Source organism: Phyllobates terribilis, unplaced genomic scaffold (genome assembly GCF_046119375.1).
Source record: "Phyllobates terribilis strain yellow unplaced genomic scaffold, ASM4611937v1 Scaffold_12__6_contigs__length_324123572, whole genome shotgun sequence".
Lineage (NCBI taxonomy): Eukaryota > Metazoa > Chordata > Amphibia > Anura > Dendrobatidae > Phyllobates > Phyllobates terribilis.
Window position 1 is genome coordinate 202,211,768 of NW_027362772.1, and position 15,030 is coordinate 202,226,797.

The 15,030-nt window shown below is 46.0% G+C and overlaps 1 protein-coding gene across 5 annotated transcripts in view; it reads left to right on the forward strand.

Moving 5' to 3' along the window:
* ABCG4 (ATP binding cassette subfamily G member 4) overlaps positions 1 to 12,071 on the forward strand; it is a 112,145-nt gene extending 100,074 nt beyond the window's left edge. For 4 of the 5 annotated variants that reach the window (XM_073657833.1, XM_073657834.1, XM_073657835.1 and 1 more), the window contains one exon: positions 11,201 to 12,070. In XM_073657833.1, coding sequence (XP_073513934.1) covers positions 11,201 to 11,432 — 232 coding nt within the window. In that variant the 3' untranslated portion in view covers positions 11,433 to 12,070. Of the gene's footprint in view, positions 1 to 11,200 lie in introns of all 5 variants that reach the window. The other variant, XM_073657837.1, reaches the window with a different exon arrangement.
* Positions 12,072 to 15,030: the final 2,959 nt, after the last annotated feature.

Consider the following 15,030-nt stretch of genomic DNA (forward strand, 5'->3'; position numbering starts at 1 on the left):
CTTAGATATTAAACATATAAAAATAGGCTATGTTATAGTAAATGAGAGAGAGAGGATTCATAGCAACTCTGAATTATCACGTTGAATCATATGAAAGTGAATAAAGGAGTAAAATATTGTCATGTTAGAGACTCAGGGGGGATCATATCTCACAGATGATGGGGAAGATTGAGTGGAGGTTGGTCTTCTGCGCTTCTTGCTGACTGATTGCCACTGGGGAAGACGGAGCTGACGGCGGAGTTCCCAACTCCCAGTCAGAAAAGTCTGGAACAGGAATGTCCAAAATCTTGCAAAAATTTAGTAGGTATTCATATGTCTTTAGGGTAGCTGATTTACCCTCTTGTCTTGCTGTGAGTGAGAAAGTGAAGCCCCATCTATAAATAATGCATAAATCTTTTAAGGAGGTGAGAAGAGGCCATAAGTGGTGTCTTTTCTGCAGGGTTATCCAGGAGAGATCTGTAAAGATTTGAAATGCTTTATTTTTATATTCAAGGGTTTAGGCAATCCTTGCTTTAGACATGATAGCCTCTTTTGTGGTAAAGTCATGCACACAGCATATGATGTCCCGTGGTGAGGAAGGGGAACCCTTTGGTTTAAGAGCACGGTGTGCCCTATCCAATTTGATTTTATTGGATTGTGGTAGATCTAGAATTTTATTGAAGATGGATTCTAGGATTGAGTGAAGGTCTTCCGTTCCATCTGCTTCAGGGAGGCCTCTCAGAATTATGTTATTCCCTCGACCTCTGTTATCTAGGTCTTCTAGGTGGCGATTAGTAATTCTGAGGACGTCCGCATGAGAGGCAACTGCTTGTTGAATAAGATTCATGTGTTTGCGTGTCTCATCATGGGTTTCTTCAAGAGAGTCCACCTGTTCTGCGATAGCTTTAACGTCTTGTCTCATTGCTGTTATTACTGCTCTATAAGTAGATTTTACTTCTGAGATGAGAGCTTTGAAATCTTCTTTTGTTGGTAGGTGTTGAAGATAGAAGTGAAGCTCTTCAGAGATAGATGGTCTTTGGGATTGATCAGTTGTAGCGTGAGAGGAGTTTGGTGAATCATTCCAAGGTACCAGGTCCTCCATAAGATTTGAAAGGGATAGAGTGGCTCCTAGATTTTCAGAAGAGGTTTCCCATTCTTTGGAAGTGGAAGTTTCTTTAGATGTGTCCTTTTGTTGATTTCTTTGTGGTTTTGGTGACATGTTATATGTAGAAGAGGGGGTCTTTTTCACTGTATCTGTAACGGTTTGAGTATTGATGATAGTTTTCTTGGGTATTGGTTAAAGCACTTGGAGAGGCAATGGGAGGAGCGCTGATAGAGCGGGCCAACGGGGTGGATCTTAAGGATGACCGTCTAGAAGTGATTATATCTTCTTTTTTTTCCATTTGGGGGTTGAGAAAAAATTTGTTTATAGTTTTAGGACCAGTTGATGCAGCGTAAGACCTAGTTTTTTTCCCACCGACAGTCTTTTTCCCCATCAGGTTTAGTACAGAGTTGGTGCTGAGCCTATTTCGTTGCCAGGTATAGGGAACTTTTTAATTCAGGTGTTCATCTTTTATTTTTATGGGAATATCCCTGGTTAAGATGAAAACAATTAGAAAGGACTAATGAATGTCAATTCTTAGTTTGGCGACAAGATGGCAGTAGAGGTATAGAGTCTTGTATTTTATATAGAGATCTTGGGTGTTTCCTCATATGACCACTAGAGGGTACTATTGTAATATGCGTAATATTTAATATATGTTTATATGGAGGAAGGAAGGGGGGGGTGCTTCAAAGGCAGAGCGAAGAGTGTCAGCAACATGCCCTTTTATCTTTAGTATATATTCACTGTCATTGTCAGGTGTAGTATAGGAAGAGGGCTACCAGCGACTTTTAAGCAGTTTCTCAGAGAGGGAGAAGGGGGGCTCCCCCCTCAACCGCCCTCACACTACTCAGGAGCGACCACGTGAGGGCACCAGCACAGTCAGCGTTTTGACACCAAGCTTCCCAGAAAATGGCATCCCAGGAAGAAGAAGGGGGGGAGTGGAGAACCCCCAGAGTCACGCAAAGAAGGCCAAGTCCTCCCCAACCCTCTCACCGCCCGACTCCGCAGGTCCTATCCCCCCGTGATCCGCAGCGTCAGGGCACCGGCACTTCCAGTCCAGGATTCTCCGCACTCCTCAGGCGCTGCGCCTCAAAGGCTCCAAGTGGGCGCCTCAGCTCTCTCGTCTCCACAGCACCCGCCGACGTCCGGTCTCCGGAGCAGGTCCGCACCGACCTGGGATCCAGGCAGGTGAGGGGGAGGGTGACGATCAGCGGGTCTCTGCTGCAAGGGGCCGCTGAGGGGAATGATCCCGCTCCGTCGGGTGCCAGGCGTTAGGCCTTAGGGGCTGAGGGCCGGGTACCTTCGGTGGTCCTTCAGGAGGGGGTTCGTCCACTCACAAAGCATTGGATGTGTGCAGGGGACAGATGAAGCCCCGTTAAGGCTGTATTCTGGCAGTTTTTTATAGGATAAATGCCTAACATTAGGTTCTAGGTCGGGAGCTGACCCGACATGCGTCTTCTTCTCTCAGTGTCCAAGCTACGCCCCCGCTTTTATTTTTAGGACTCCCACTTATTAGGAGGTCCTCTCTCCTCATTCCCAATCCAGAAAGGAAGGGACCATGTGTTCAGATTTTCCCATTGTAATTAACCCCTTCACACCCGAGACTGTTTTCACATTAATGACCAGGCCAATTTTTTTCAATTCTGACCACTGTCACTTTATGAGGCAATAACTCTGGAACGCTTTAACGGATTCCCCTGATTCTGAGATTATGTTTTCATTACACGTTGTACTTCATGTTAGTGGTAAATTTTGGTCGATTTGTTTTGCTTTAATTATGAAAATATCGAAAATTTGACAAAAAAGTGAACATTTTGCAATTTTCAAACTTTGAATTTTTATGCCCTAAAATAGTTAATAAATAACATTTTCCATATGTCTACTTTACATCTGCATAATTTTTTAAACATTATTTTTTTTGTTAAGAAGTTAGAAGGGTTAAAAGTTTATCAGCAATTTCACATTTTTCCAACAAAATTTACAAAACCAATTTTCTTAGAGACCATGTCACTTTTTAAGCAACTTTGAGGGACTTATATGACAGAAAATACCCAAAAGTGACACCATTTTAAAGACTATACCCCTCAAAGTGCTCAAAACCACATTCAAGAAGTTCATTAACCCTATCGATGCTTCACTGCAATTAAATCAATGTGGAAGGAAAAAATGAAAATTTTACTTTTTCCCACAAAAATATTGCTTTATCCCCAAATTTTGCATTTTTAGAAGGGTAACAGGAGAAAATAGACTGTACAATTTGTTGTGCAGTTTCTACTGAGTACACCGATACCCCATATGTGGTGAAAAATTACTGTTTGGGAGCACGGCAGGGCTCGGATGGAAAGGGGCACCATTCAACTTTTCAAGCGCAAAATTGGCTGGAATAGATAGTGGACGCCATGTGGCATTTGCTGAGCCTCTGATATGCATAAACTATGGAAACCCTTCCCCCACAAATGACCACATTTTGCAAACTACACTCCTCAAGGAATTTACCTAGAGGTGTGGGGAGCACCTTGATTCTGCAGGTGTTTCAAATAATTTTATAACATTGAGCTGTAAAAATGAAAAAATTAATTTTTCCCTCAAAATTTTGCTTTTGCTTCAAATTATTTATTTTCACAAGGGTAACAGAAGTAAATGGACCCCAAAATCGGTTGTGCAATTTCTCATGAGTATGCCGATACCCCATATGTGGTGGAAAAATACTGTTTGGGCACAAGGCAGGGCTCTGAAGGGAAGGAGCACCAATTAAATTCTGGAGCGCAATTGGCTGGAATAGATTGCGGATGCCGTGTCACATTTGACAAGCCCCTGACATGCCAAAACAGCAGAAACCCCCATACCTCATTTTAGAAATTACACTTCTTGATGAATTCAACTAGGGGTGTAGTGAGCATATTTAAGCCTCAGGCAATTCACAGGATTGTATAACATTGGGCTGAGTAATTGGAAAATTACAATTTTTCTCTATTAGAATGTTGCTTTAGCCCCAAGTTTTCAATTTTCAAAAGGGATAGTAGGAGAAAATGAACCATAAATTTGTTACACAATTTCTCCTGAGTTCACCAATACCCCATATGTGATAAAAAACTAAGTGCAAAGCTCAAAAGGGAAGAAGCACCATATTGTAGTGCAGATTTTGCTGTTTTTGTTTGTGGGTGCCATGTCACATTGGCAGAGCCACTGAAGTGCCAGAACAGCAGAACCCTCCATAAGTGACCCCATTTTACAAACTACATCTTTCAATGAATTCATGTAAGTGTGCAGAAATCATATTGACAAGACAGTGTGTCACAGAATTGTATACCATTGATCAGCGAAGAAAAAATAATTGCATGTTTACCACAAAAAAAAAAAATTAGCCCCAGATTTTACATTTTCACACCAGGAAATGGATAAAAATGGCACAAAAATTTGTCCCACAATTTCTGCTGAACGTGGCAATACCCTATATGTGGCTGTACAGTACTGCTTAGCTACAAGGCAAGATGCTTGGCTTTTTCCGGAAGCCCCAAAGAGAAGGAATAGAGTGGCAGTCAGGTATCTGACTGACACTCCATTTTGTAATAGGGATAAAGAATCCCTATTGGGAATAAAAATTCACCATTCTTCATCTCATCTATTCCTTTTTCCCAAATATGGGGGTCCTTGAGTCACACAGTGCACCATTGGTACCTGTCTCTGTGTCGTGACCCACTACTCCTTCTCCCTGACATGTACTGTACATGTGAGCAGCTACCAGACACTGTCAAACCCATCTGTGATCAAACGGGTGAGGGACGCACAGAAGCATATTGTAAACTGCCGCACGTGGGCCGCAGGTTGTGCACCCCAGAACTATATAGAAGAGTTGAGCAAAAAGATTCCCATTGCCCTGGGCAGCATCCAGTCTACTGTGGCAACTGGATCAAGTCAGTCTTGACTTTTACTGCAGACATTCTCAGCCCGACAACCTGGGAGCCTCTGGTGTTTACTAGACACAATGTACTGTACGTCATGATGTCACTGTTATGCACACGCCCGGGCTAAGCGGCGTGTGCGTGTGATTGGTAGTGATTCCACTGGACCGTGCCGGAGAGTGAATGCCTGGAGGGGCGTAACTAGGTATTCACCCGATCCGACCAGGGTCGCACGACGGCATACGACGCCAGTGCACCAAGGAGGAACCGAGCAGAGGGACCAGGTGCTACTCCAGGACAGACCCCGGACACGGCTGTTGACCCACACAGGGGAATACAGGAACAGACTGGTAGGCTGGCACACTGACTGGTGGGTATAGGCAGGCACGACTGGTATGCAGGCAGGCGGGTAAGCAGGCAGGGGGGTATAGGCAAGCACAGCAAGAGTGCAGACAGGGAGGCACTAGCAGGTAGGAACACAGGCGGGATAGGACCCAGTACACACTGGGACTCAGGAACAATACAGGCAGAAGGGTACAGGCAGGGCAGGACAGGACTGCCGGAGCAGCGGGCAGAAGCAGGGCAGGACAGGACTGCCGGAGCAGCGGGCAGAAGCAGGGCAGGACAGGACTGCCGGAGCAGCGGGCAGAAGCAGGGCAGGACAGGACTGCCGGAGCAGCGGGCAGAAGCAGGGCAGGACAGGACTGCCGGAGCAGCGGGCAGAAGCAGGGCAGGACAGGACTGCCGGAGCAGCGGGCAGAAGCTGGGCAGGACAGGACTGCCGGAGCAGCGGGCAGAAGCTGGGCAGGACAGGACTGCCGGAGCAGCGGGCAGAAGCAGGGCAGGACAGGACTGCCGGAGCAGCGGGCAGAAGCAGGGCAGGACAGGACTGCCGGAGCAGCGGGCAGAAACAGGGCAGGACAGGACTCTGTTCACACGGAACAGACAGGAAGGGAAAGACAGAGCCAGACACCCACAGGGTACTTGCAGTGAAGTAGCGAGTGGACCACAAACTCACAAACGGGAGTACAGAGACAACAGGCAGGAGTTAGGTACGAGTTCAGACTCTGCAGAAAAAGGAAGGGAACGGACATAGAGGAAAAACAGGTAAAGGATAGGAGAGAGTTCAGACTGGAACTGAGTGTACGGAGGAGACCGACACTGCAGCGGGATACAGGAGCGGGTCTGGGAATACTGCCCCCAGAGAGGCGGGACGAACAGGCAAGGAGCGTGTTCAGACAGGACAGACAAGATACAGGAGCGGGTCTAGGTAATCGGCCCCTAGAAGGCGGGAGGAACAGGCTAGGAGCGTGTTCAGACAGGACAGACAAGATACACAGAAAGGACTCAGTTCAGACACGGGAACTAATACCGCAAAGCAGGAGACATACAGGACTCAGTTCAGACACGGGAGCTGATACCGCAAAGCAGGAGACATACAGGACACAGTTCAGACACGGGAGCTGATACCGCAAAGCAGGAGACATACAGGACTCAGTTCAGACACGGGAACTGATACAAAAGCAGGAGACATACAGGACTCAGTTCAGACACGGGAACTGATACAAAAGCAGGAGACATACAGGACTCAGTTCAGACACGGGAACAAATACCGAAAAGCAGGAGACATACAGGACTTAGTTCAGACACGGGAACTAATACCGCAAAGCAGGAGACATACAGGACTAAGTTCAGACAGGCCTGGAAATACAGCCTCCAGGAAAGGCAGACAAGGAAACAAAGACGGGACCTGGCACCTTCAGAGTGCAAGCACACACTGAAGGAAAACACTATGCTCAGGCAGGGATAGAAGGGAGCTGCTGAGCTATATACCAAGTGTCAGACAGCAATAGGCTGAGGACGCACAAGGGGTGTGACCCACAGCAGGTACAAAAAGCAGGAAGTGATCGGGCGCCGCCCTTAAGCAGCAGAGACAGACACAAACAGACAGCATGGAGGGAAGCCAGAGAGACATTCTGGACAGGAGATCAAGTGCGCGCTCCTGCACAGTGGGAGATGGACCACTATGCAAGGACGCCGCCAGGTATGTTACAGTACCTCCCCCCTTACGCCCCCTCTTCTTCAGGCCTGCCAGAATCTTCCGCAGGGAATTCGAGGACCAGTCGTTCACTGGGTTGGAGGGGGACAGAGACTTGAGGGTAATCTCTGCTTCGAGGTACATCTTGTCAAGCTCACAGGAAAAAATAGACGGGTTATCAGGTACATAATGAGGAAAAGTCACTGTCTCTTTGTTATCTGGTGGTACCCCGGAGGATTCAGGAAACAACTGGAGGTCCTCCGCCGGGTCAGAAGAGTGCAGAGGCTCAGAGAAAACAACTGCTTCAGAGTACACTAGGTCGGACTCACTGGAGGAAGCAGGCGAGGTATCGGGTACCGAGTATAGGAAAGTCTCTGTCCATTCACCACCAGGTGGCACCCCGAAGGGTTCTGAACACAACTGGAGGTCCTCCGCCTGGTCGGAGGGGTGTAGAGACTCGGGAGTAACCTCTGCTTCGGAGTACACTAGGTTGGACTCACTGGAGGAAGCAGGCGAGGTATCGGGTACCGAGTATAGGAAAGTCTCTGTCCATTCACCACCAGGTGGCACCCCGAAGGGTTCTGGAGACAGCTGGCGGTCCTCCGCCTGGTCAGAGGGGTGTAGAGACTCACAGGTAACCTCTGCTTCAGAGTACACTAGGTCGGACTCACTGGACGAAGCAAGCGAGGTATCAGATCCAGGATATAGGAAAGTCTCTGTCCATTCACCACCAGGTGGCACCCCGAAGGATTCTGAACACAACTGGAGGTCCTCCGCCTGGTCGGAGGGGTGTAGAGACTCAGGAGTAACCTCTGCTTCGGAGTATACTAAGTTGGACTCACTGGACGAAGCGAGCGAGGTATCAGGTACAGAGTATAGGAGAGTCTCTGTCCTTTCGCTACCAGGTAGCACCCCGAAGGGTTCAGGAGACAACTGGAGATCCTCCGCCTGGTCGGAGGGGTGTAGAGACTCGGAGGTAACTACCACTTTGGGGTACCCATTGTCAGGCTCACAGGACGAAGCGGACAAAGTATTGAGTACCGGGTGTAGAGAAGTCTCTCTCCATTTGTCATCGAGTGGTATCCCGGAGGATTCAGGAGGCAACAGGGGATCCTCCGCCAGGTAGTAGAGGTGCACAGACTCAGAGGTAACCACAGCTTTGGAGCATCCTTGGACATGCACACCGGTTAAAGAGAGAGAAGCATCTGATGCCGGGTGCAGGAAGTTCTCCTGTGTGGAGTCTGGATGGGCAGAAGTCTCTTCGGGCAGGAGAACTGGTGCACTACCCACGCACATTACCCATTGGGGTTTCTCCGGGATACAGGGAGGTGAAGCTTCAGTAGGGACTTCAAGGTTGGGGTCAGGAGGTCTCAGGGAGGACAGACCCTGGCGTGACGGCTTGCCTCTAAGTCTAGCACGTCTGGACTGCCTCTTGAGGTTGAGAGAAGTATTCCGGAAAGCGTAGTCACCCTGTGAGGATTCTGGGTGGGCAGTAGTCTCATTGGGCTGGAGGACTATTGCGCTACCCACACACATTACCCATCGGGGCTGCTCCGGGATATTGGGAGGTGAAGCTTCAGCAGGAGCCTCCGGGTTAGGATCATCGAAGACCATTAGAAAGGCCACCAGGAAGGCCATTAGGTCCCGGAGGATCGGATCCTGTGTTTCATATAGGGGGTTGATCCATTCCAAGGCATCACCCGCCAGGTAAGACATAATAAAGGCCACTTTAGCCCAATCGGAAGGAAAATAGAGAGGGTAGGCCTTAAAGTGTAGCATGCATTGCTCCACAAATGCACGACACTGTCTTGGATCCCCATAGTAACGTGGCGGATCCGCAGGAACGAGAGCTGATAGATCCATCTGGACGGTGCGTAATTTCGCCTGGAACTCAGCTAAGAGAAAAAAAATTTATTTATTTTAATGCATATATTCACTGGAAAACTTCTCAGAGGGCGAAGGCCGTGGGGCTCAACGGGAACCATGGCCTGAGCATGCTGTTATGCACACGCCCGGGCTAAGCGGCGTGTGCGTGTGATTGGTAGTGATTCCACTGGACCGTGCCGGAGAGTGAATGCCTGGAGGGGCGTAACTAGGTATTCACCCGATCCGACCAGGGTCGCACGACGGCATACGACGCCAGTGCACCAAGGAGGAACCGAGCAGAGGGACCAGGTGCTACTCCAGGACAGACCCCGGACACGGCTGTTGACCCACACAGGGGAATACAGGAACAGACTGGTAGGCTGGCACACTGACTGGTGGGTATAGGCAGGCACGACTGGTATGCAGGCAGGCGGGTAAGCAGGCAGGGGGGTATAGGCAAGCACAGCAAGAGTGCAGACAGGGAGGCACTAGCAGGTAGGAACACAGGCGGGATAGGACCCAGTACACACCGGGACTCAGGAACAATACAGGCAGAAGGGTACAGGCAGGGCAGGACAGGACTGCCGGAGCAGCGGGCAGAAGCAGGGCAGGACAGGACTGCCGGAGCAGCGGGCAGAAGCAGGGCAGGACAGGACTGCCGGAGCAGCGGGCAGAAGCAGGGCAGGACAGGACTGCCGGAGCAGCGGGCAGAAGCAGGGCAGGACAGGACTGCCGGAGCAGCGGGCAGAAGCAGGGCAGGACAGGACTGCCGGAGCAGCGGGCAGAAGCTGGGCAGGACAGGACTGCCGGAGCAGCGGGCAGAAGCAGGGCAGGACAGGACTGCCGGAGCAGCGGGCAGAAGCAGGGCAGGACAGGACTGCCGGAGCAGCGGGCAGAAACAGGGCAGGACAGGACTCTGTTCACACGGAACAGACAGGAAGGGAAAGACAGAGCCAGACACCCACAGGGTACTTGCAGTGAAGTAGCGAGTGGACCACAAACTCACAAACGGGAGTACAGAGACAACAGGCAGGAGTTAGGTACGAGTTCAGACTCTGCAGAAAAAGGAAGGGAACGGACATAGAGGAAAAACAGGTAAAGGATAGGAGAGAGTTCAGACTGGAACTGAGTGTACGGAGGAGACCGACACTGCAGCGGGATACAGGAGCGGGTCTGGGAATACTGCCCCCAGAGAGGCGGGACGAACAGGCAAGGAGCGTGTTCAGACAGGACAGACAAGATACAGGAGCGGGTCTAGGTAATCGGCCCCTAGAAGGCGGGAGGAACAGGCTAGGAGCGTGTTCAGACAGGACAGACAAGATACACAGAAAGGACTCAGTTCAGACACGGGAACTAATACCGCAAAGCAGGAGACATACAGGACTCAGTTCAGACACGGGAGCTGATACCGCAAAGCAGGAGACATACAGGACACAGTTCAGACACGGGAGCTGATACCGCAAAGCAGGAGACATACAGGACTCAGTTCAGACACGGGAACTGATACAAAAGCAGGAGACATACAGGACTCAGTTCAGACATGGGAACTGATACAAAAGCAGGAGACATACAGGACTCAGTTCAGACACGGGAACAAATACCGAAAAGCAGGAGACATACAGGACTTAGTTCAGACACGGGAACTAATACCGCAAAGCAGGAGACATACAGGACTAAGTTCAGACAGGCCTGGAAATACAGCCTCCAGGAAAGGCAGACAAGGAAACAAAGACGGGACCTGGCACCTTCAGAGTGCAAGCACACACTGAAGGAAAACACTATGCTCAGGCAGGGATAGAAGGGAGCTGCTGAGCTATATACCAAGTGTCAGACAGCAATAGGCTGAGGACGCACAAGGGGTGTGACCCACAGCAGGTACAAAAAGCAGGAAGTGATCGGGCGCCGCCCTTAAGCAGCAGAGACAGACACAAACAGACAGCATGGAGGGAAGCCAGAGAGACATTCTGGACAGGAGATCAAGTGCGCGCTCCTGCACAGTGGGAGATGGACCACTATGCAAGGACGCCGCCAGGTATGTTACAGTCACAAGACCTAGTAAACGCTAGAAGCTCTCAGGAATCAGGACTGAAGATGACAGTTGCAGAAGTCAAGACTGTCTTGGTCTAGCTGCCATGGTGGACTAGACTGGGCACCAGGCTCGGGCAATGCAACTCATTTTGCTCAATTCGATTCTAGAATTATTTATTCTTATCAGTACTGTTTCAAGATCCCCTGTGTCTGGTATCTAATATCTAACACTCAGTACGTTGGATAAGATTGTCTTTGACGGTATTTTTGTTTGCTTAATAGATATGGCTTTGAAGGTGTTATCCTGACTATCTATGGCATGGACCGTGCAAAATTACAATGCAATGAAGAACCCTGCAGGACTCCATTTCAGGACCCTCATCAAATTCTACAAGAACTTGATGTTGAGGATGCAAAACTTTACATTGACTTTCTTGTGCTGGGAGGTTTCTTTGTTGGACTTCGCCTCCTGGCCTATCTTGTGCTACGCTACCGTGTTAAATCTGAGCGGTAGATTGTAGAACTGGAAATTTCAATCAGGACATTTATTCTAAATATGACATACATATGGTACAAGGAGATACATTCACAGACAGACTTCTATGAGTTCTCCATAACTAAATTTGCTGTTGCCCGTTTTTCCCTCACTGTGTGTTGCATACATCAACCATGAGACTTGTACTAAATAATTATACCTGTTCAGTTCCTTTGGAGCAGAGAAAAGATGTTCTGCCCATGAGATTGTCATTTGAGCATGTTTACTATAAAGCATGAAAGATCCCTCAAGGGGATGACCAGTTTCTGAAAGTGAAACAGCTATGTGGCTGTCGGTGTCATTTTTATAAATGTTGATAAAAGCCACGTCTTGCTCTATAAAGTAAAACTGGAACTGTCCCAATTGTTAAATTTTATTGCATGTAACAATGTATATCAAATCTTTTATATACAATTCAAATTTTTGGTCCTGCACCTTGATCTTTATTGCAGATAATCAACCAGGACATGATGAATCTTTTCCTTCATTACACTTCCCTCTTTATATAGTAAAGGTCTTTTTTTTACAATCCTATTAGTGATGAGCGAACATGCTTGTTACTCGAGATTTACGAGCATGCTCGGGTGCTCGCCGAGTATATTCACCTTGCTCGGGTGTTATGTTTGAGTCACTCCGTGCACATGATTTGCGACTGTTTGACAGCTTTAATACATGTGAGGAATGCCTAAGAAACAGGCATTCCTCACATGTATTAAAGCTGTCAAACAGTTGCAAATCATGCAGACGGAGTGACTCAAACATAACACACGAGCATGCTAAAGATACTCGGCGAGCACCCGAGCATGCTCGCTGAAAGGGTTAACAGAACAGGCTCACTCATCACTAAATCCTATCAATTTTTTTTAATCTACATAAATTGCATGAATTTCTCGAAAATATTTCTTATGTATGTCCCTCTTCACACATATTCATAGGGTATAATGCAAACTCCATATAACATATTTTATATAATAAGAGCAAAATGTGATAGAACACCATCCGAAAAGCAATATAACTGCAGATGATGAGTAATAATTTCATATATTTCTTGTTCTTGCACATAAATTCAACTCTATCCTCATACATGACTTGAACATAACTTATTAAATGTACAAGACTTGAACTTCAATTTCAATAATCGGCCCATCAAAGTAAAATATTTACTTAAAAAATGTCCTTTTTTGCTTCTAACCAAACCAATACATTCCTGTTTAAACTGCTGCTATCGGGTATCCTCACCTTGCTATCGGGTGTCCTCACATTGCTATAGAGAAGGGCAATCTTGGGCCACAATACTGTTATTACGTCTTGCTACACATCCTTATAGTAAGAAATTTCACCGTACTCTCTGGGCTTGAGTGATGCAAAGTTTATTACAGATCAATTCTCAAAAAACAATCGATGAAGTGCTTCCAGTGAACGTGACCAATAATGACAGATCGAAACGTTTCAACCCCGTATGGGTCTTTTTCAACATGTCACTAAAATAAAAACAACAGATAAATAGGTGATACAGAATAAGTAATGCAAATACAAAATTAAATTAAAACATAACATGAATAATGTCCCAGTGGTGTTATAGGTAGGAATGACATAAAACAAAGATAAATAATATACAAGTTAAAAAAAAAAAACAAGATCACTAAATTATAAATTCTCAAAAAATCCAAAGTAAATTAAAGAATGAAAATCGGAAAAATAAAAAATAAAAGAATCGGCAAAAGAATATAAAGTGCATAGTCTAGACTTTCTAGAATTTTACTATGTCCCTTTATTGCTTTGCAGCCATACAATCACTTCATTCATCCCTGAAATTAGGACCAGGTACTATCGATTTTATTACAGATCAATTCTCAAAAAACACTTTTCATCACTCAAGCCCAGAGAGTGCGGTGAAATTTCTTACTATATGGTCGTAGAGGTTACATGCCCCGTTGCACCAGCACCTCGCAAACGGGATTGTGTGCACGCCAATACTGATAACGATATCTTGCTACACATCCTATCATGTTCATCTTTAAGATTGCTAACCACAATTGACCTCTAAGTGGAGCAAGAAGACTAAAACATACCTATGAATGCTTCCATTTTATCTCGATTTTTCAATGTACACTGATAACTTTATTTTTTTGCAAAGGTGTTTCTTGTATGTTTACTACTCCACTGTTCTAGGATGTTAGTGAAACCGTAGAACGTGATAACTCTACACAATATTAGATTTGTGAGGAAAAAAATGAGAAATGTTATTGGAGCAAGACATGAAGGAACTGAGCTGAGGTTTTTGTACCGTTTTGTATGAAGGATAAGGACGTAGTCCACTGATGCCAACAGAATAAATTAAGAAAAGTGATTGTAGCATATTGTGCTATTGTATAGCTGCAAAGATCCAGAAGATCTCATCCCGTGGATGTGTTTTTCATGGAAAATCGAATGCTTTTAAGAGAGCACGTGCCCTATTTGCTGCTCAAGAAGGATTTAAAAGTATCTTTTAATGTATTAAATAAAATATAAATAATAAAATATCAATATAATAATATTAAATTTTTGTTATGTGTTAGTTTTTTAAACCATGGAAATATACATATGAAAAATTGCATGCAAACATGTACAGCGCAGTCACTTGCTAATTACCGTATTTGTTTTGAAGAATAGGGGACTTGAAATCACCAAATTATTTGCCATGGATTTGGCAATACCCAGAGAAAATACAAAAACACTAGATCAGCAACCAGTGGGAAGAACATGAGCAGATGGCTGACCCTGTAATCAACTAGACAAGTCAAATCCAACATGACAGGTACAAAGTCAAAAGATTGAAGTATTATTCCCATCTTATACATTGATGAAAAACTCTATTTGAAATCCCTTAAAGGGTTTTTCCAATTATAATAAATTGTCCTCACAATGATCTACACGTATTTTTCTAAAAAATTTGCAAACACATCTAATTTACAAATCTTGGATGTTGGGCAGTAATTATTCCTAATGGTCCTAATGGTGCCCCCACACTCCACTTTGGCTCTATTTAATCTCAGTTGTCATTGGAACAGTTTTCCTGTAGTTTCAATGGCTTATGTTGAGGAGTTTCTTATTACAACCCCTGGCAAAAATTATGGAATCACCGAGCTCGGAGGATGTTCATTCAGTTGTTCAATGTTGTTGAAAAAAAGCAGATCACAGACATGGCACAAAACTAAAGTCATTTCAAATGGCAACTTTATGGCTTTAAGAAACACTAAAAGATAAAAGATGTGGTACTCAGTAATGGTAATTGTTTTCAGACCAAACAGAGGGAAAAAATTATGGAATCACTCAATTCTGAGGAAAAAATTATGGAATCATGAAAAACAAACACACAAAAGAACACTCCAATACATCACTAGTATTTTGTTGCACCACCTCTGGTTTTAATAACAGCTTGCATTCTCTGAGGCATGGACTTAATGAGTGACAAACAGTACTCTTCATCAATCTGGCTCCAACTTTCTCTGATTGCTGTTGCCAGATCAGCTTTGCAGGTTGAAGCCTTGTCATGGATCATTTTCTTCAACTTCCACCAAAGATTTTCAATTGGATT